The 21040-nt window shown below is 38.3% G+C and overlaps 1 protein-coding gene across 1 annotated transcript in view; it reads left to right on the top strand.

The window, feature by feature from the left end:
- The first annotated feature begins 8041 nt into the window (after positions 1 to 8041).
- LOC150082091 (scavenger receptor class B member 1-like) overlaps positions 8042 to 21040 on the top strand; it is a 49876-nt gene continuing 36877 nt past the window's right edge. Inside the window, exon 1 of the mRNA XM_090379961.1 lies at positions 8042 to 8511. Within this exon, the coding sequence (XP_090236087.1) occupies positions 8392 to 8511 (120 nt within the window). The 5' untranslated portion in view covers positions 8042 to 8391. The remainder of the gene's footprint in view (positions 8512 to 21040) is intronic.

The raw sequence follows: 21040 nt of genomic DNA, 5'->3' as shown, positions 1-21040 counted from the left end.
GGTTGTGCGTTTTAGGAGCACACGGGTTTATGTATACATTCCCAGCGGTCAAATCAAATAGATATTCTGTTCCAGCCCATTTTGAATTAAAACAACAACAACTTGGTTATTACCAAAATAACCCAAGGGAAGTTAAAAAAAATATTTTTCAATAATTATAGTTTGCTGCGCAAGCGATACTTGAAAATATTAATTTAAAAATTATTAAAAAAATACTAAAAATAGAATTTCTTCTCTTATTATGAGCAATTAACTTCACATATATGATAAATACTGGATCTTTTCGAGTGGGAGTTTATGCATCAAATCCGGGTCCGGTCCAGTGCCACAATGAAAGACGACTGCCCCTTCTCCCAATGATACATAATCCTTCGGAAGCCATTTTTCGTTGCTAACCTTTCACTCCCTCTTGGGGTGATTTCGTTGCTGTTTCATAGACAAGTAGAAGCGTGTGTTGTTTGCATCACAGAAGTGTCGCCTCGCCCACATTGTAGCCAACTGAGGTGAGGCCATGATGGATTAGAAGGTCAAGAGGGCTATTTGTTACCATAGCGACGGTCGGAGGAGTTTCGATTTAGAATTCAGTATCATAATAATGTTGGCATCTAATTATAATGGTCGTGGAAAGGGTACGAAATGAAAAATGAGAAGAATATTTCTCCCTTCACCCTCCTTTTTTAGATGTCACCGCGAATATTGTCTTTTTTTAAGGGTATGATGGGGACCATAATGAAATCCAGCAATTCTTTCATTTAGAAGGTATAACATTCATACGAATCCTCTTTTTATTGTTGAGTTTCGCATTCCTCCTCCATGTGTATTTGCACAAATTTCATTAAATCTCCTCTTTTCATAACAAATAATTCCACCCCGGTGCTTCATTTTAAGTTGGTGGAACCACCGTCCTCCCCACACTGGGTGGAAAAGATCTGAGTTCGAATCCCGTTAATAATACGAGGAATTTTTATGGGCATTTTCCACAGTGTGAGTCTCAGGCGAGGGTAGCATGATTTTTTCTCCCGGAAACTTAGGTTTTTCGTCCAGCAAACAGCAAATCGACCACAGAACACACGAAATACCTAAGTTGTGATGCATCTGAAACCCTATAGCAACCAACCAACCAACTTACTTTTACTGGAAGGATCAGAAGTTTTGCGAAATCTCTTAATTCAAAGTGGCCTCTTTTGTCCTTGAGAGAATTCACACACTTTTGTACTTGTCACGTCAAAGATTTTAAAAATTTGATCAGATTTGGCATAAAGTTTACATCCAATTGCTCTGGTGACTTAAAACTCCAGTATTGTACAATCTGAAGACACCCAGATCTGACTATCAGGATATCTGAGGGTCTGAGTTCAAGTAATGATGCATCCTTGAATCTGCTGAATTTCAAGAAGAAACAATAGTTGGGACTAAGCAGCCCAATACATAAGGGAGTACCAAAACTTTTAAAGAAAATTTCTCACGAGAAACAAGAAAAGAACGGGAATATCGAGTTGTACAGGATGCTTGTGTACGTCAACAAACTATGAAGATAAAGGCTCTGAATGCTGAGGCTAAGAAAAATAAATGCCAAAAAAATAAAACAAAGATTTCAAATGATAAAGAAAGCATTGATCTATTCTCACAGGATTTAGACCAAGTCAAGAAATACCAATGTGTATTTTGGGACAAATTTAAAATGCGACTGAATACAGTATTTTTTTTGTGTCTCCATGACGACTACAATTTTTATGGAATATCTTATTGGGTGTAGAAGACAGAGAATAGAAGGGAAAAATAAACAAAACAATACACATACTCTGTAACATTTTATAATGGCTTTTCAAACATCATAATATTACTATGAAATCTTTTAATAGCTTTAACATTATTATTATTATTATTTTAATTTAAATGTATTGGGCATCTTTAACCGACTTAGACTATGGACAAAGATGGCATTTTAGTGGCCTAGTTTAATGTAATAATTTATTTCGTCATTTCTTGTTAATTTTTAAATTTATTCTTTATAAAAATTCTGCAGTAAAGAAAGACAGCGCAGAATAATATGTGGCTAAAAGTTTAATAAATTTTGCTAATTAGACAGGACCCTTTCAGTGCCAATAGAACAATGTACGCTATACTACCAAAAGTAATCTGCCACCCGATTACTTTTGGTAAGATAGTACACATTGCTTTCTGCAAGAAATAAAAATACCCAAGTCGACAACTGGCAATAGGTTGAAGGAATGGAAGTCCACTGAGCCCAAGAGACGACCAAGATCTATGGAAAAAGTCACGTTACATCGCTATTCCAGTCTGATGGACGCGTTTGGGCATAGCATGCCCAGAGAACTCTTACATGAGTGTGTTTTCCCTTAAAAGGCCCCTTGGCCTTTAAGTTTAGGAGACAAAAGAAGGGGAGGGGTCATTGTTGGTTCTTCTACTTTAAAAATCCGCTCTAAGACAGTGGTAAAGAATCAAATAAGTACTGTGATATTAGTTCCAAAATGTCTCTCTAAGTACTACGCAAACTTCAAAGACGGGGTGCTAGCCATTCATCTTTTTGATGATAAAAATATAGCTGTTTATTGATGGCGCGGTATCTGACGAACCCTTCGACCCTCGATATTTAAACATAGGTTCCATGGATTTTTAATATGTTTCGTGCGGCTGTTAGCCAAACCGTTTGCACAGCTCTATTTATATGGCGAATACCTGTTTGTATATTTATATATGTATGGTGAATGAAGGTACAAAATGGACGATCTTCAAAAAGAGTGTCGATATCGGCATGGGCTAATCCTCAACTGATAATTTAATGGTTTTCATGCACGTTTCGAAAACCATTACTGCATCCTATGTCACGCTTTATGCCGAAATACCAATTTATTTCCAAGTAATACTTAATAAATGACCCGCAAGATGATTGCACTTGTGAAAGGCAGAAGGAAAAATGAATCGTTTATGTCTATGGCCCCTAGAATGCGTACCGAAACGATCAAATGATTTTTTTTTTGTTGTTCGCCAATCCCACATCGCTGAAAGGCATTATCTTATGTTTCCCCCCTCACAATCCACGCGAATTCATTTTCTGATCATCGCAATTTCTTCCCTCTACCTTGCTTGCAGCTTCCTCGATTATAGCGGAATATCTATAAGTCCACAAAATATGGCAATAGAAGGCTTTTTAAATCTCCATCTTCTCTCTTGAATTTCCAGTATGAAAGAAAAACAGTTCTAAACGCAGTGATTTTTACCCAGATCCTCACTATTTCGTTTTATTTCAATGACTTCTCTGCAATTTCTGGCTAAATAAATAAATAACGCCATAATTAATATACTAACTCAGTTATTTATTAATATTTATTATATATATATTTTTATAAATTATAAATTAATTTTCGCATTGAAAAAGAATGACGTAAGACCAAAAATTAGTTCCGTAATGTGACACCAGGGAATGCAGAGTTGTATTTTGCAGTTCCACTATGTTCTTTATGGGGCCCTTCTTCTTTGAAGAGAATCAATCAAAAAATGACTCCATAAAATCATGTGAACGCAGTGGCTTTCTTAGAAATCTTTTTGTAGTCTGAAGAATCTGCTGCATAGCTATACCCCTAGCGGAACTTTGTGAAACTAATATATATTTTTAGTCATTCTTTTCCGCATTATTTGGCTATTGCCCACTGGAACCTGCAACTCTGCGTGATTATTAGTTTTCCTTCTACGCCTTAGAAGGAAAATCGAGTGATGTACTTTAATTATTTTTCTGCTTCTATCTTATTCTTTAATGTTTCTTTATTGTTACATTTCCTTGAAGCGTTCAAATAAACTTTCCTTAATTTTTCTTTTGTTTATAAACTCTTAAATGTTTAAAGAGTTTGTTAAGTGCTTAGAAGCATTCAAATAAACTTTCCTTGATTTTTTCTTTTGTTTAAAACCTCGTAAATCTCTAAAAGAGATCACAAATAAGAATACTTTTATCCATTCTTTCTTAGCTAAGCTAAGAAAGAATCAGCTATGTCTTTCTTAGCTGATTTTTCCTATCTTAAGTTGCTATACTTTAAGGGAAAGTCATCAGATACAAAAATATAGAAAACTTCCTTGACATAATTACATCATGAAATACATCGATAGCACACCATGGACTTTCCTTTCTGCCTCTCTACACTGCTTGGAGAACTTCACGTCCGTCTGTATTATAACTCCCACTTGAAAACTCCTTCTCCCTGCTCTTTGCTGTCTTGGCCAGTACTTTCTCATATCCAGCCTTTGCCACCATTTTCTGTGGCACTATTACAGATAAATTTGTAGCTCTAATAGGCTTCAGTACTTTTCACCGCTCTGTAATTGTCCCATACCATATTTTTCTGCTCTATTAGGCTGCCCAACTCTGCCTTCATCCATCTCGGTATCCTCCTCCTCCTCCTGCCATTGTTGCTTGTATGCATTCATGGCTTCCGTGACTATTGCTTTGAAGATATTCCATAATTCTAATATATTAATCCTCTTCTGATATCGTAAATCCTTTGCCTTGCTCTTCAACAACTCCAACTTCTTTCTTCATCTTCCAAGGACTGTGCAACCACTTCCTTGCTAAGGGTTTCTATACTATGAGCCCAGATGTAATCTTGTTCGCGGGTAATGATCAGTTCTAGATTCTAGAATATTCTTGCCAAGTATTGTAGCTCCTACTCTAGACAAAATCCTTGTATTAGCGCATGAGCTAGGTTTGTAGTCTTAGTTGCTTTGACCCAAAAACAAAATAAAAAAATCAGAGATCAAACAAATAAAGAACTGTAACGAGTAAAAAAAAAAGGAAGATAAGTAGATTATGCCAGAAAGAAACAAAATACGGATATGCTTAAAGTGCTACGATATTGGAATCTATCTGCAATACGAAGAAAACCTGAAAAGCATGAAGGCAATCCTCAGAGTAAGATGGAAATCCATATTTGCAGTTCTATGTTCCATTAGTGGCAAAGAGTATTAAGAAAGTAAAGTAATGTATTAGGCATCTTATATATAATGCATTAAGTGCATTAAGAATGGTTTCCGCATTGCCTTATTAACTCTACAAGATTATTTATAAATGATAAGCCACGATACATTCCTCAATTCAAAGTCTTCGCATCGCGAATTAATGGCTATTCATTGGATTAGAAATGCTGCTCAGTTATCCAACGATACATTACGTTTATTTAAACCGAAAATAAATTTTGTTTATGTTCCAGGGCGAACATATAAGGTGAGTGAATTTCATAAGGTAGAGAGAGAGGAAGAAAGAGAGAAAACTCAAAATTTAATCCACAAACTTTTTATAGCACAAAAAGCGTAACCATCCCTCTTTGTAATCCATTGTCTCAAGTGCACATAGCCTTTCCGCCCCAGCGGAATCTTTAACCACGAAGGAACTTCTAAGGTCTTGAAAGGGGAAGAAAGGGTCAATGAGCAATTCCTTGGACAGCAGAGATGTGTATTTCCAGGTTATCACAGAAGTACTTAATTACAGCTGATTAGGCTGATCTACTTCTATTCTCTTTATTGCTCCACGTCTTAGACAATCAACTGTGGTATTACCTCAATATTTTCAAAGGATCTTATATGAGAAAGTTACTCTCCTATAATAAAATAATTGAGGATTAATTTCGAGTCCCTGTTACATGTTCGCTCACCTTGTATGATCAAGATCATTCTTATGAAAATTGCTTAAGTCCATTATATTCATCTGACTGAAATAACGGCCATTATTATAAAAAAGAAGTTAGTTAGTGTACGCAGCGCCGTTGTGGATAGCACAGTTGGTAGAATAACCATCCTCCCAAACTTCAAAAGACCAGAGATCGCATAATCTCAAGGCGAGGAATTTTTATGGGCTTTTTTCGCAACGTGGTGGAGCTAGGCGGTCTCATGTGAGAGTTGCACAGTTTTTACTCTCGGAAAATTGGGTTTTTCATCCAGCAAGCAGGTAAGTCGACTGTAGAAGACGCGCAATTTACAAACAATATACACTGAGTTATCACGGAATTATGACCACTTACCTAATACTTCGTAGATCCTCCTTCTGCCCTCAATATAGCAGCTATCCGTCGTGGCATTGATTCAACAAAATGTCGGAAGTGTTCGGGAGGTAGGGCCAACCAAGCTGTGTGCAATGCGGTCAGCAATGCAGGTATGGAGGTGATTGATGTATCCAGACGCCTGATGTGCCTTTCCATAGTGTCCCACAAGTGCTCTATGGGATTGATATCGGAGGAGTTCGGAGGCCAATCGATATGCTGGAAGTCAGAACTGTGTTCCTCAAATCATTCCTGCACATCAAGTGCTCGATGGCTCGGCGCATTGTCATCTTGGAAGACACCATCGCCATTCGGGAAAAAGTGTAACATAGCGGGATGTACACGGTCAGCAAGCAGTTGATGATAGCAGAGACCAGTGATATGTTGTTCCACATGCACTAGGGGTGCAAGTTCCTGCCAGTGAAACGTGCCCCACACCATACAACTGCCTCCACTGGCCTGCATTTTTGATACCATGCATGATGGTTCAAGAGCCTCATGTTGCTGATGCCAAATCCGTACACGACCATCCACGGTGTAGAGTAAATAACGTGACTCATCCAACCAGCACACCTCCTTCCAGTCTTCTCACGTCCAACTTGCAAGCTCTATGCACCAGGAGAGTCTTTTACACCGATGAACCTTGGTTAGGAGAGGATGCTGTAGGAGTCATTTACTGGTATAGCCCATATGTGCGACGCATGGTCATGTCAGATATTGTTCCGGGTTGGCCCATGTTGTATTGTGTAGTCAACTCTTAAACAGTGCTGCGCCTGTTCGCCCGTACGAGTCGTCGGATCAGGCGCTCACCTCTAACACCAGCCTTTCGCTGACCTTTGCAGTTTTGCCCGTCGGGTCGTTGTTTGCCCATTTTGACGTCAGTCCTCGTACACTTTAACAACGGCGGCTCTCGAACACCCCACAAATTCAGCCGTTTGGGAAATCGAAGCACTAGCTCGTCGAACACCCACAATTACTGCCTACTGAACCACTGACACCTTATCTATGCTACGTAGGTCGACTAACAGCGCACTCTCGTACCTCACGTGGTCAACGGGTCGCATTCAGTTTTCATAGGGGTGGTCATAATTCTGTGATCACTCAGTGTATACATATGGCGCAATATGGCCTGAGTTGCTGATGCGGCTAAAATTCCACAAAAAAAGAGAATCTCCTTTTTTTTGTGAGCATCTTTTCTCAACTGATAGCTCTGTAGGTAACAGAACTATCAGAGACTTCTGTAATATATGAAGAGTCCTGGTGATGTTCACCAATTGTATTTGAATTGTTCTGCATTGCCAAAGAGAATAGAAATTATCAAGGGTTATGAGGATCCGAACGAGGGTTCGAGATAACGTATGCCATCTTAAGTGCAACCTGACTGTACCGCTGCTCTGTGTATCACGGATAAACATCTCTGTTCTTCATCCTTGATGAATCCGACAATCATCTATTTTACTTTAATGGAAAGACAGCAATCCGCGCAGCTTGATTTTTTTCCTATAAGATCTTTAATAAAAGAAATTCTATTACATGAGACATTTTCGTATTTTCCCCTTATTTTTCGATTTCCTTTTCTCTATTTATTCGCTAAAGAACCCCTCTTCGGTCTTGTAAACTGTCAACACAAAAAAAAAGTAAACTAAAACAACCAATAGGGATAGCAGAGCTAACGATCGCCTACACCATTTATCATTTTGAACCATTAACTGAATTCAGCCGCCTCCAATTCGTTGACGACTTTCTTATTTCTTCTGAAAAGTTGCCGTCTCTACCCCTCCACCATCTGCACACAAACATTTAGCTCCCTCTGGGGGCGTGTAACCATTTTCACATTGAAAACGATGCTTTCCACATCCTGTTCACCAGTTTACGTAATCATGTAGACAATAAACTACTTAACCTCAATATTGCCTCGACACGTGACCACACCACGTGATGCTCCATCGCATTTGCTGGCGGCTAACTGTAGCGCTCTCCCAGAACCGGAAAAAAAAGACATCCAAGCGATAAGACTTTGTCCAACTTCCGAAGAGGTGCAGAGCGCTCTCTCTCTCTCTCTCTCACTCACACAGAACCTACAGAACACCGGCATGAGGGAGGCAGAGGCAGCACGTGAGCCTCCTCCACCTACCTGGATAACACGTGATTTCGTATATTTTATCTGAGGATCTACCAGATAATGTTCTCCTTTGACGGAGCTCGTTGCTGCCGCCGTTAACCGTGAAACGCTTGTCTCTTCGGCTATGTTTCCCCGCCGTCCTTCAAGTGCCTTCGAGGCTTCCTTTTTATAACACCCGCCATCAAACCGTGTCCACATCATTGTTTGCTGCGTTGGGTGTTCAGCATGGGCCTCTCCCCTGTGGCGAAAGTCAGCATCCTGGTGGTCACGGGACTTTTTGTAGCTGTAGTGGGACTTGCAGCTTATGTGTGTTTTCCGATCCTCTTTAAATGGCAGATGGAAAAGGTAAGTTTTTTTTCCTCCCTTACATCTTTTAATGAACTCAATTATAATGCTGGACGAACTGGCCGGTTTTAATTTATTCTTGAAAAGAAAGAAATCAAAAATTGCAGTTATACGTTTTCCAAGTGATTGCCTACAAATATTTATCATAAATATGATCCTATTTTATATTTTAACCGGTGGATAATAACGAACAACTAAAAAAAATTAAGATTTTTAGTTATAGATTTGAAAAACGCATAAAATTTTATGAGAAACACGGTTTGATTAAAAAATAAAATCAATATTTTACAATCCAGCAGTTTCAAGAACGCAATCCTGTAGTCTTATAAAAGATTTCATTTGTTTTCAAGGATCCATTTCTTTTAAAAGATGGGACCGCTATGGCAGACTGGTGCAAGACTAGCTAGTCTCTCGTTAGGTAGCATCCTCGTGGGTAGCACATCGTGTGGAAAAGACCTGAGTTCCGAGTCCTGTCGATGACGTGAGCAATTTTTATGGGTCTTTTTCACAACGTGGCCGAGTTAGTCGGTCTCGGGCAGCATGGTTTTTCATCCAGTAAACAGAAAATCGACCTCAGAACACACGTACTTACAAACAATATACACAGAGCAATATGGCGTTAGAGTTAAATACATTATGAAAGGTCCATTTCTTTTCTTAACAGCTGGAATTAAAAAAAAGGAAGTATCATGAATTATATTTAATCCTCTTAGGAGCATTGCAGTTAACAAGGTTAATAGATGATTATTTCCCGCCTACGGATGTTGCCATGAGCTAATAAATGCAGAATGCACTTCCGAGTACTCTTTCTTTCAGTCTTTTAATAATAAAACTACAAACGCAAGAATAGAGTGAAACTTTTAAGAAGGAAACATTTTGGGATTAGTAGAGAGAAATTTTTCTCGAGATCTCGTTAATTAAATGGATAAATTGTGCAATATATTTATCTGTACGTGGTTTATCGATTTGTAATACAACTAGAGTAGAAATAATTGAATCCAGGATAGCCTGCATCGAGTGGGGGTGGGGAAATAAAAATAAGGGATAAAATAATGTTGTATACATACGCTTTTTCATGTATTTTTAAACGTTGGGTTTCCTAAGAGTGTGGTACCAGATTTCTGAAAAGTAATGCAATACCGGCGCAACTCCTTGTGAAGGAAAAGTTTGTTTTTATTTTGATTTTGACCTTAGAAAAGTGTCTTACCGAGGCTTATTCCTTATCTTTCGATAAAGAATAAGCATCGGTAAGATCTTTATATGATCTTTAAGGAAATTAAAGTTTATTTTATATTTTTAAGTTATTAATTGTATATTTATTTAAGAATTTCTTTTTTTCTATTTTATCCTAAGATATTAAATAAAATATATAAATTCGTTATTGAATTGCAATAATAAAGGTTAGAGGGCGCTCACATCGAAATCCTGAGTCTCTAAAGTGGCCATTTCGAGCTTAATTCTGTGGTTATTATCGATAGGCGAATTCGTGTTTCTTAATCTGAAGGTTTGTGTAAATTTAGCCGAAATTAAAGATGATGTTGAATTAAATGATGCAAACAAAAAGCTGTATTTCTTCAGCGTATTATTCAAACTGTGTGAATAAATTACCTTAAAATTTGCTATCCCCAATAGAAGTTAAGGCAACCACTATGCTTGGAAAGTGACAGTAGCTTTCCAGACACTTTTTTTTTTATATCTTGTTTTTGTAAAGTTGCTTGTGTGCGTGTTTTTTTCGTACTTTTCTAATTAACTTACTGAATGAGTAATTCGAAATCGGATTACGCTTTTTTTCGGAACGTAGGAACTGTTTTCTCCTTTCTAATCTATACTCAGAAACGAATACAAAACTTTTCTCTAACTGTTTTTGACGTTCGAGATTGGCTTCTTTTATTGGTTCTGTCATTTACTTTCATTGTGTACTCGGAGAGTAGCTGTTTGCTCAGTAAAAGAAACTCGAAACCGTACATTTTAAATCCTCACATTCATTACAACATTTCCGTGTAGGGTATTGTCTGCAGGTTTCTCGACTACAGAAAGAAAGAGAGAATGAAGAAAAGAGAGCAAATTTAGTGTTTGAGCTTTTAATGTTGTTAAACCTGGCATGATCAAAGACGTAGAGAGAGAGGTAGAGATAGATAGGGAGGCAGAGTGAGATGATGCTATTTTGGAAATACCAGATTATACTTAACGAGTAAAAATTAATATAAAATATAAAATTCAAATCAAATCGGCATTTGATTTGAAAGGTGTATAAATTATTAAGAGAAGAAAAAAAAAAAAAAAAAAAACAGAAGAAATTAGATAATGCATGCAGTGCATAAAATTATCCAGGTGAGTTGATGATGCTTTTCAGATGCGTTCAGTTTTTATTTTTTAAATAAATAGATTTTATATATTTAAAATTTAATTAATTTTTTAAAGTTTCAATTTTTAATAATTATTTTCTTTTTCTGCGCTGAACAGAAGCGAAACGTAAATATCTAATTATCAATTACTAATCCGTAATTAATTATAACTAATAATATATAAAGATAATTTTTTACACTTCACATCCCAACATAATATGTATTTAATCACGATTTTGTAACACTTTACTTTACTTCCTCCTGGCTTTTCATAATTCAAAAACAACGAGAAAGTCAAGTTTCTGCTTTTATTAATATAATAAGAAATTATTAATAACTAATTTATATATTCATATTATATATTTTTATATATTTAGTAAACTGATAACAAAAAGATCTCTTTCATATGCAAATCTCTTAAACCGAGAATACTTCTGCACAGTTGTGGTCGCAACCCCTGTTTCTATAGGCAAGAATAATTTGCATAATGCGCGGCTCGGTAAGGTAGTAGATCGATTTCTATTGGATCCTTGGAATCTGCATGCCAGGATTCGTATTATATCAAATATTCGCCTTCTGCGACACTGTTCACAATAAAATATTAACGAAAAACATTTTGTTCTGATAATTTTGTCGAAAGGGACTAAAAATAAAGAAACAGTAGCACTGTCATCTATTAAAAATGAACTTTACACAGAAGCATAATGTATAGATGAAAGTCCAACATAAAAGCAGTAGCATGACAAGTACAATGTATTTATTTTTTAAATATAATGCTAACAAAAGCAATGATATACGTTGCGAGGACTTTGCTATGCTCAGTGATGGCCAACGTGTCGTTCGTTATCTGCTTTTTTGTTGTTTCATCGGGTACACAGATCAGGGGTGTACGCCCTACCACAGAGATTTCACTGTTGCCACGATTACTAAGCATTTGAAATATTTTCGTGCAATTTCCATCGAGTTTCACTATCATGGAGGAAGTTATTGGCAACAGGTTCATGTATGTCAGTGGGTTAGTTCGACTTAGTCTCGCTAGAGTGACTTAAAGTATTTGAAAATTTCCATTTCCGGGGAATCAGGTGTGTTGTAAGGGACGAGAAGGGAGATGAAAAGTGGTATTAAGCTAATAGCCTCATAACCAGTTCTGAGACATATGTAGCTTGTGGCTAAATAAAAACAGCAATGAAATGAATGTAATAACGCGTTCAAGTACCATTAAGAAGAAGAGGCGCAGGTGCTATGCTTGTTATAGTCATCAATATCGAAATCTGTCCATGGTAAAATGGAATCCATTAATCGCACGGTGTTTTTGGAGGCGTAAGTTTTAAGTAGGAACGATCATATTTATTGTACCCTCTCCACTTCAAGGTTTACTTTTATATTCAAATACTTTTGTGCTAGAAAGATGTCATGTGGTACCATCTTGCCCACACCAAATCAGTTTATATAGCAATGACTCAGAGCTGACAAAGAGTTCCTCTTCTTAGTCATGCGGGTTGAATTTATATTCGTCAGAAGTTGCAGTCTCCACTGTGCTATCCACTTGGAAGGTTGCCTCGAGCATTTCAGATGGGAAATCCCCGAGAATCATTTTGAGAGAGTTAGACATGCATCTGTCAAAACAGTTTCCTTATGTGGAATAAGTTGTGAATGCCAGAAGATCTCAAAATATATCGTAAAATAAACCTCGCTATTTAAAATTAAATTAAGAAATTTACCCGAGAGAAAAGCTTGTAAATTGCAGATATAAAAGGTGTGTGATACATCTTTAAAAGAACTGCATCGTTGAACTTGTAATTGTATTTTATAAATGTTTTCATAAAAACATTCTTACAATTTTCCCAACGTGTGGGCCAACTCTAACATATATAAACTGACGAGAAAATTAATATACCACGGAGATTTTGCTAGTAGAACTTTGTTTAAAAAAAAATGCACATATATTCAAAATTTCTGTCCATGGTGTACGATTCTGTTTACTGAATTTAATTTTGAACAACTGTTTAGTGATCCTCACGTTGTCCATCACTTTATGGTGAGGAGGCTTCAATTCCTTTTAAGTCCCATAAGGCTCACCTTAGGCCCTCATTTGTTTATACTGTATCTGAACGATTTGTCGTCCTTCTTCCAATACTGAGTGGGAACTGATAAGAAAATTTCAAGTGGTTACAAACTTTTCATGTGGTTTCATGTGGATACAAATCAGATGCATCCATCCTCACATAGGTGTGAGGATGGATGCATCCAGTTTACTTTTGAATTTATCCAAACTGTCAGCCTTAACTACCTGCGAAGGCAACCACCAAAAAAGATAGGAAGGACAGGGAAGATAGAAGGGATGGTGAGGTCATGCTTCTTATCAAAAGCAGCCTGAGCACGACGAAAGCTTTCCCGGATTCAGACGTTTCGTATGCTAGTATAGAATCTGTATGGTGTGAGATAGTTGGAAGCAAAGGTATAATGAAAATGGGAGTAATCTACAGGCCAGGTGATTGTAAAGATTATGATGAGAGCCTCTACATGTAAATGGAATGGGAAAGTAAGCGTGAATGTCTAATTATGGGTGATTTCAATTTGCCTCTAATTGATTGGAGTAAATGGGAAGGAAACTCCACATGGGGAACAACATTTTTAAATCAACTAGATGATTGCTATTTGTATGTATCAGCATGTCAGAGAAAGTACTAGGGAAAAGAATCTTCTATACCTCATCATCACCCATGAATCAGATGATATAATATGGCTGACAGTACAGCAACCAGTAGCAGGAAGTGATCACGGAGTTCTACGGTGGATGATGAAGAGAGAGAAAGGGAGCAGCAGTTAAATGCAAAGGAATGGGTTATAATTTCAGGAAAGGAAATTACGATGCCTTAAGGTGCTACATGGCCTCTATTAAATGGATAGATACACCCCACAGAGAGCGAATACAATTGAATTATAGTATACCTTTAAAACATCAATCACAGAAGCCTTGGGATTAGGGGAAATGATTTGGCTGACGCCGCAGCCAAATCAGCAATTCCCAATACTAACCGCTGCCTGTTAGTCCCCTATACAGACTACAGGCAAATAATACATCAAAAGGTTCATTCCCATTGGCAGGAATCGTGGAATAGACAGACTGGAAATAAATTATATCGTATAAAGCCTGTAATTGAACCGTGGCAGTCTAGTCTGCGCAGGAATCGTAAGGAGGAAGTTGTTCTTGCCCGGACCCGCATAGGACACAGTCATTTAACTCACTCTTTTTTGCTGAGGGCTGGTGACCCTCCTATGTGTGTGTCCTGTGGCACAGTTTTAACGATTAGACATCTTTTAATTGACTGTCCAGATTTTAGCAATATTCGTCTTACCGCTTTTAATCATCTGACTGAGCTGTATACACTCAGTCAGATTTTATCTGACAATGACAATGTGTCGGCTGTTTTTAGCTATTTTAAATTAATAAAAGTTTTTAATTGTATTTAATTTATGTTATTGTTCCGTTTTTATTGATTTATTTTTTATATCATTGTTATTATATATATGGACATGGTGGCCTTACTAATTAGGTCACCGAGAATTTAAAAAAAAAAAAAAAATTTTTAAATATTACCTAGTCTTGGCGCACCATAGCCGTAGTTGCTAGTGCGCCAAAAAATCCAAACAAACAAACAAACAAACTTGGCTACCAAAATGTTTAGTAGCGTTTTAAAATTTGACTTGGCGCATTATGGCCTTAGCTGCCAATGCGCCATAAAAAACCAAATCAAATCAAATCAAATCACAGAAGCCTTGAATGCTTATATACCATTAAAAAAGCCCCCGGGTGCCAAGATTTCCGTGGCCAAGCGATTCTCGTGCGATTGAAGAGCGTTTTTCTCTAAGCGACTAGGTTCTCTTTTGTTTACTCCCTTGCTTATTAAACTTTTCCGTTAAGTAGCTCTACTTTCTTAAAAGCACTAAGAAAAGAGCTCAGAAGAAGGAAAGAACCATTTTCTTTAATTTAATTCGTCTTGCTAACTGGGCTAACCTATACGCTTGACCACAAGCGGCACTGCTCCTGCCTCCCCGTGGCGGGGCCGGTAACCTGGGCGGTAAAAATAAACCCCCAGGGCCAAAAGGAGCTAACATGGATACGAGCAGTTATCCACCTTTAGAGCCATCAAGCTCAAGGTCAGAAATTCCTGACAACGACCATGACACCAACCAGCCCAAAAGGCTTAGAAGGGGAGCTCAATGCCATGATGAATTACCAAGTTTCTTGGTGATTCATTCTTTATCCTCCCAACCTGTGGGCAAATTATCACCATTCTTGATTCAAAAATATTTGGAATCAATTTTACTGGATCACCAAAAATGGTTAAAACTCTGCAATCCGGAGATCTCCTCATTGAAACAGCCACCGCAAAACATTCTGAGCGGATCTTAAACACAACATCATTTTGTGGGCTCACAGTATCAGTTACTCCACACAGAACCTTAAATTCATCAAAGGGTGTGATCAGTGAATGGGACCTAATTACAGTCTCCGAAAAAGAGCTACTTCAAGAACTGAGTAGTCAAAAAGTTACAAATGTGAAACGGATTATGAATAAAAAAGATGGAAATCTCACTCTAACGAGATCCATCATTTTAACATTCAGTACGCCAGACTTACCATCCTCAATTAAAGCTGGCTATTTGAATTGTCGTATTAGACCATATATTCCGATCTCGTTCGCTGCTTCAAATGCCAGAAATACGGGAATTCGCAGCAGGCATGTAGAGGTGAGGCCATATGTCCCATTTGCGGCTCTAAAGATCACACTCAAGAGAATTGCTCTGGCAAAACCCCTGTTTGTCCAAACTGCAAAGGAAGCCACCCACCTTTTTCCAAAACATGTGAGCTATGGATTACGGGAGAGAAAATTCAAAAATACAAAATAGAAAATAAAGTCACCTTTCCTGAGGCACGTAGACAAGTTATGTCGACCATGCCTATTAGTCGTTCCTATGCAGCTCGCATTCGGAGCTTTGTTTCTACTGCAGCTCAAACAGATGTATCAGTTCCACCTAACACCTCTCAAGCGAACTGGCTCAAATCTACACTTTCAACCTCAAAAAAAGATAATTCTCCAAAAAGAACTAGCGAAGCCACAAATACTCCAATCAGCATTCCTACTCATACCCCATCGGTCCCAGTTGAAAAAGAACAATTAAAATCTGAATCAGTCTCTGAAAAAACGAATCTCCCTCCAAAAGTATGGATGTAGACGAGCTGTTAGATAATGAGGAGCCTATTCTAGAACTCCATGCAGATGACACCATGGATACTGGACGCCCCACATTCTCAAAAATGGACCGAAAAAAATTTCCCACGTACAAAAAACAGTCAGATGAATCATCCTCAGGTAAAGCTAAATAATGCATAAGATCATATAATGGAATTGCAGAGGACTAAGCACTCATTCTGATGACTTAAGAGATTTAAAAGCTCAATTTAATTCCATAGGTGTATGCTTACAGGAAACATTCTTGTCACCCCACGTTTTGTCAAATTTTCAAGTTATACCATTTACAGACGAGATAGGAACTCAGAATCACCTGCACTTGGAGGAATTGCTATTCTTGTTAACGCTAACATACCATCCAGGCCGATCCAATTGAGAACTACCCTAGAAGCTGTGGCAGCTCGCGTTGCAGTTGGTACATCATTTACCATTGTTTCCATTTATATTCCGCCATCTGCACTACTTCTGCTTTTAGAACTTGACAAGCTCATTGCACAACTCCCAACTCCAATTTGTCTTTTTGGTGACTTTAATGGACACCATCCATTGTGGGGATCTGCCACAATGGATAGAAGAGGCAAATTGATGGAGGAATTCATGCATAATAATGATCTTAATTTATTAAATTCTGGATCTCCTACCTACATCCACTTAGCAACCGGATCTGCTTCCGCAATAGACTTGTCAATTTGTTCACCATCTATCTTTCCAATCATGACATGGTCGGTATTAATCGATCCCTTTAACAGTGATCACTTTCCAATTATTTGCTCGCTACAAACAGGGGGTAACTTCAAATCCCGATCAACGATCGACTTGGCAGTTCAAAAAGGCAAACTTGGGTGGCTATTCTGCCCAAATACGCTTAGACAGTTTTAAAAAGACTAAAAGCAAAAGCTAGACAAGTTAAGCGGAAAGCGAAACAGGATTCATGGATTGCTTTTGCCTCCACCATTACCAAAGACACGGATACACGGGCCATCTGGAAAAGAATGCAGGCATTAAATGGCAAATTTGCTCGGCTGCCCTCTCCGATACTTCATTGGAGAGGGAAAGACATTTCTACTCCCGAAGAAGTTGCAAATGCATTAGCAGAATCATTTTCCAAAATCTTAGCTTTTGCCACCTATGCGTCCACCTAACATCGAAGCAGGTGCAGAACGGTATAAAATCAACTTCTTCACGCGCTGCTCATTCCCGTACAACCAACCGTTTACGTTAATAGAACTTCAAGAATCATTAAACAGATCTTCCAATAGCGCTGCAGGTCCAGATGGAGTTCATTACATTATGTTAAAGCATTTACTTGGAGAAGACTTGAGAACCCTATTAATTTTTTATAATCGGATCTTCTCTGAAAAGGCCTATCCAGCTTCATGGCGCCATTCGTTCATTATCGCCTTACCAAAACCAGGAAAAATCCCTCCTGTGTTGAAAATTACAGGCCAATATCTCTTACAAGCTGCATGGGAAAAATTTTCGAAAGAATGGTTCATACTAGGCTCACTTACATCCTGGAGTCAGAGAATCTCCTTCCAGATCACCAGTATGGCTTTCGAAAAAATAGATCAACCCTAGATGTGCTCATTAAAGCCCAGTCTCATATCCGCAATGCCTTTGTTATGAAAGAACATCTAGTCATGGTCAATTTAGATCTTGAAAAGGCATTTGATACTACATGGCGGCATGGTATTATTATGGACCTTTACCATCTGGGGCTTAGGGGTCATTTGCCGGAAATAATTCAAAATTTCTTGCAATTGCCCTCTTTTCAAGTCCGATACAAAAACGTCCTCTCTACATCTCACATTCAGGAAGAGGGAGTCCCACAGGGATCAATACTTAGTCCAACACTGTTTTCAATCCGAGTGAGCAGCATGACACGAGATGTCCCAAAAACCGTTCAAACTTATATGTCTGCAGATGACCTTACCATTTCCTGTCAGTCTTAAAGTATGAATACCATCGAACGGCAGCTCCAACTTGCCATAACCAAAATAGAATCCTGGACTTCACGGAATGGCTACCGACTAACACAAAAGAAATGCACTGTCACTCACTTTTGCAAGAAGCGAGCACTCCATCCCGAACCTGAACTACAAATAAACAATACTCCAATCCCGCTTGTTAATATTGTTAAATTTCTTGGACTACTATTAGACCGCAAACTAAATTTCCAAGCACAGATCACTTATTTGAGAACTTCTTGTTTAAAATATTTGAATATACTTCGTTCGGTCTCATCTATCTCATGGGGAGCTGATCGGTGTGCTTTGCTGCATCTTTATAGAGGTTTAATCTGTTCACGACTATATTATGGTTGTCCAGTGTATGACTCTGCCAAGAGCACTACTTTAAAACGGCTAAATATGATCCATCACAGTGCTCTGAGGACTGCGCTGGGAGCTTACAGGACTTCTCCGATCCAAAGTCTATATATTGAAGCGCATGATCCCCCATTACACTTGCGTAGAAAAACACTACTGCTTCACTACGCTGTTAAGATCCAGAGTCTACCATCGCACCCAAGTTGGGAGTATCTCTATAATACTCATTGGGATGCCTTCTATGAGAGCAAACCAAATGAAAATAGACCCGCCTCTCTCAGGATCAAAAAGCTTGTTCAGACTTGGAATGGCAATTTAAATGAAATTTTCCAAGACGCAATTACACCTGTTGCTCCTTGGACATATGTGTCTGTCTCTCAAGATACACACTTCCTCCAGTGGGGGACAATATTACACCTCCATGCCATATCAGACAGTTAACATTGAGCTCATGAACAACCATGCCTGTAAAATTTATACGGATGGTTCCAAAACTGAGAGTATGGTAGGTGCTGCGGCAGTTTTTCCTTTATGTACAAGTTCAGCCACACTACCGCTTACTTGCAGCGTCTTCACAGCTGAATTATATGGCGTTAAGTTAGCGCTTAGTAAGATTATTGAGCTTTCCATCTCATCTGCCATAATTTACACAGATTCTCTTAGTGCTGTCTCTGCCATAAGGAAGAATTTCTCCTTTTCTCAGCCTACATTGAAACAGATTCATTCCCAGCTATTTGCTTGCAGTGTGTCCAATCAGTCAATCAGTTTTTGCAGGATCCCTGGCCATTCAGGCATACCGGGAAATGAAAGTGCTGACTTTGCCGATAAACATCCTCAACCCGCTCTCTCACAACATCCTCAGGTTCCTTTCTCTGATTTTAAGTCTGTCATACGCAAAGTGTGCTACGATAAATGGCCACAGGCCTGGAAAAGGGACACCAACAATAAACTTTACCGGGTAAAAGAAGATCCAAAGCTGTGGCTGGTTAGCATCAGACGAAACAGACGAGAGGAAGTGGTACTGGCAAGACTCAGAATTGGACACACTCACCATACTCATCTCTTCCTATTATTGGGAGAAAACCCAGCACAGTGCTCATCCTGTCAGACGCAACTTACAGTCCGTCATTTTCTGGATGATTGTCCCTTACATTCAACCATCCGGTCAAACACTTTTCAGTCACTCTCTATATCACATGATTTATCTCGCATCTTAGGAAATGAAGCAAATATTGAAGAACTTTTATTATATCTAAAACATATTGGTTTGTACAAAAACATATAATTTAACCTCTCTAACAATACGCTTTTTGTCAAATAACGATGAACAGACACAATTTGGCCTTAGTAGACCTTGTGTCGTTAAACTGAACTACAACAACCATTAAAAAATTACTCCACGAGGAGGATTCCAAATTGGATGAATAATGAAGTTGCCAAATTATTTGAGCAGAAAAAGATGGCATTGAAAAGTTAGAGAGCAAGAAAAAGTACTGAAGCCTATAACAGCTACAAATTGATCTGTAATAGAGTCACAAAAAAGGTTAGGCTAGCAAAGGCAGATTATGAGAAATTGCTAGCAAAGAGAGCAAAGGGCGGGGGGGGATAAGGAATTCTTCACATATATTCTTCACAAACCAGATCGGACCTTTACGTAAGGGAAAGGGGATAGTATTAGATACCCCAGCTGAAGTTGCAGATGAACTCAACACTTTGCATCGATATTTACAGAAGAAAAACTCTTTACATCAATGAGAAATTCTGGGAGGGATGTAGAAAAATATGTAATTAATGAAGTTGAAATTTCAAATTTCACTTGATTATATAATGAAAAAACTTTCGAGCCTACAGGCAAGTAAGGTTCTTGCATATACCCCATAATTTTAAGGGAGGCACTAAGTGAGTGCACTGAACCATTGAGGCTAATTATTAGAGCATCACTGGACTCAGGAGAGATTACCTCGGACTGAAAAGTGCCAATGTGTCTCAAATACACAAGAGCGGTTCTGAGAGTGAAGTGGGAAATTACTGGCCGGTTAGTCTAACTTCAGTAGTAGGGAAAATCATGGAGACGATGATCAAGGGTGGAATTCAGGATCACTTAGATAGAAATGGAACTCTGAAGGATACTCAGCATGGGTTTGTAAAGGGAAAATCATGTTTAACTAATCTAGTTAGCTATTTTGACAGGGTCACTGAAGAGATGAACTTAGGGAACAATTTCGATGTTGTTTATTTGGATTTCAGCAAAGCATTTGACTCAGTCCCACATGAGCGGTTACTTTATAAGCTGGAACAGGTTGGAATCGTAGGAAAAATCCTTAGATGGATAGAAGGGTGGCAGAAAGTTGTGATAAATGGTTGTTCTTCAGATTTGGTTGTAAGAAGTGGGGTTCCCCAAGGATCAGTATTGGGACCACTGTTGCTTTTGATTTTCATAAACGACATCGATGAAGGGATAGAGGGCGTGATGTCTAAATTTGCAGATGATGTAAAGATTGGTAGAGTAGTTAATGATTGCCGCCAAGCACAGCTTCTTCAGAGTGACCTAGATAGATTTCAGGATTGGTCAGAAAAATGGCAGCTATTCTTTAATCTA

The sequence above is a fragment of the Mastigoproctus giganteus genome, chromosome 8, assembly GCF_048544385.1.
Source record: "Mastigoproctus giganteus isolate SK-2022 chromosome 8, ASM4854438v1, whole genome shotgun sequence".
NCBI lineage: Eukaryota > Metazoa > Arthropoda > Arachnida > Uropygi > Thelyphonidae > Mastigoproctus > Mastigoproctus giganteus.
The sequence above is the reverse complement of the archived record's forward strand: the minus strand, read 5'-3'. Positions and strand labels throughout refer to the sequence as shown.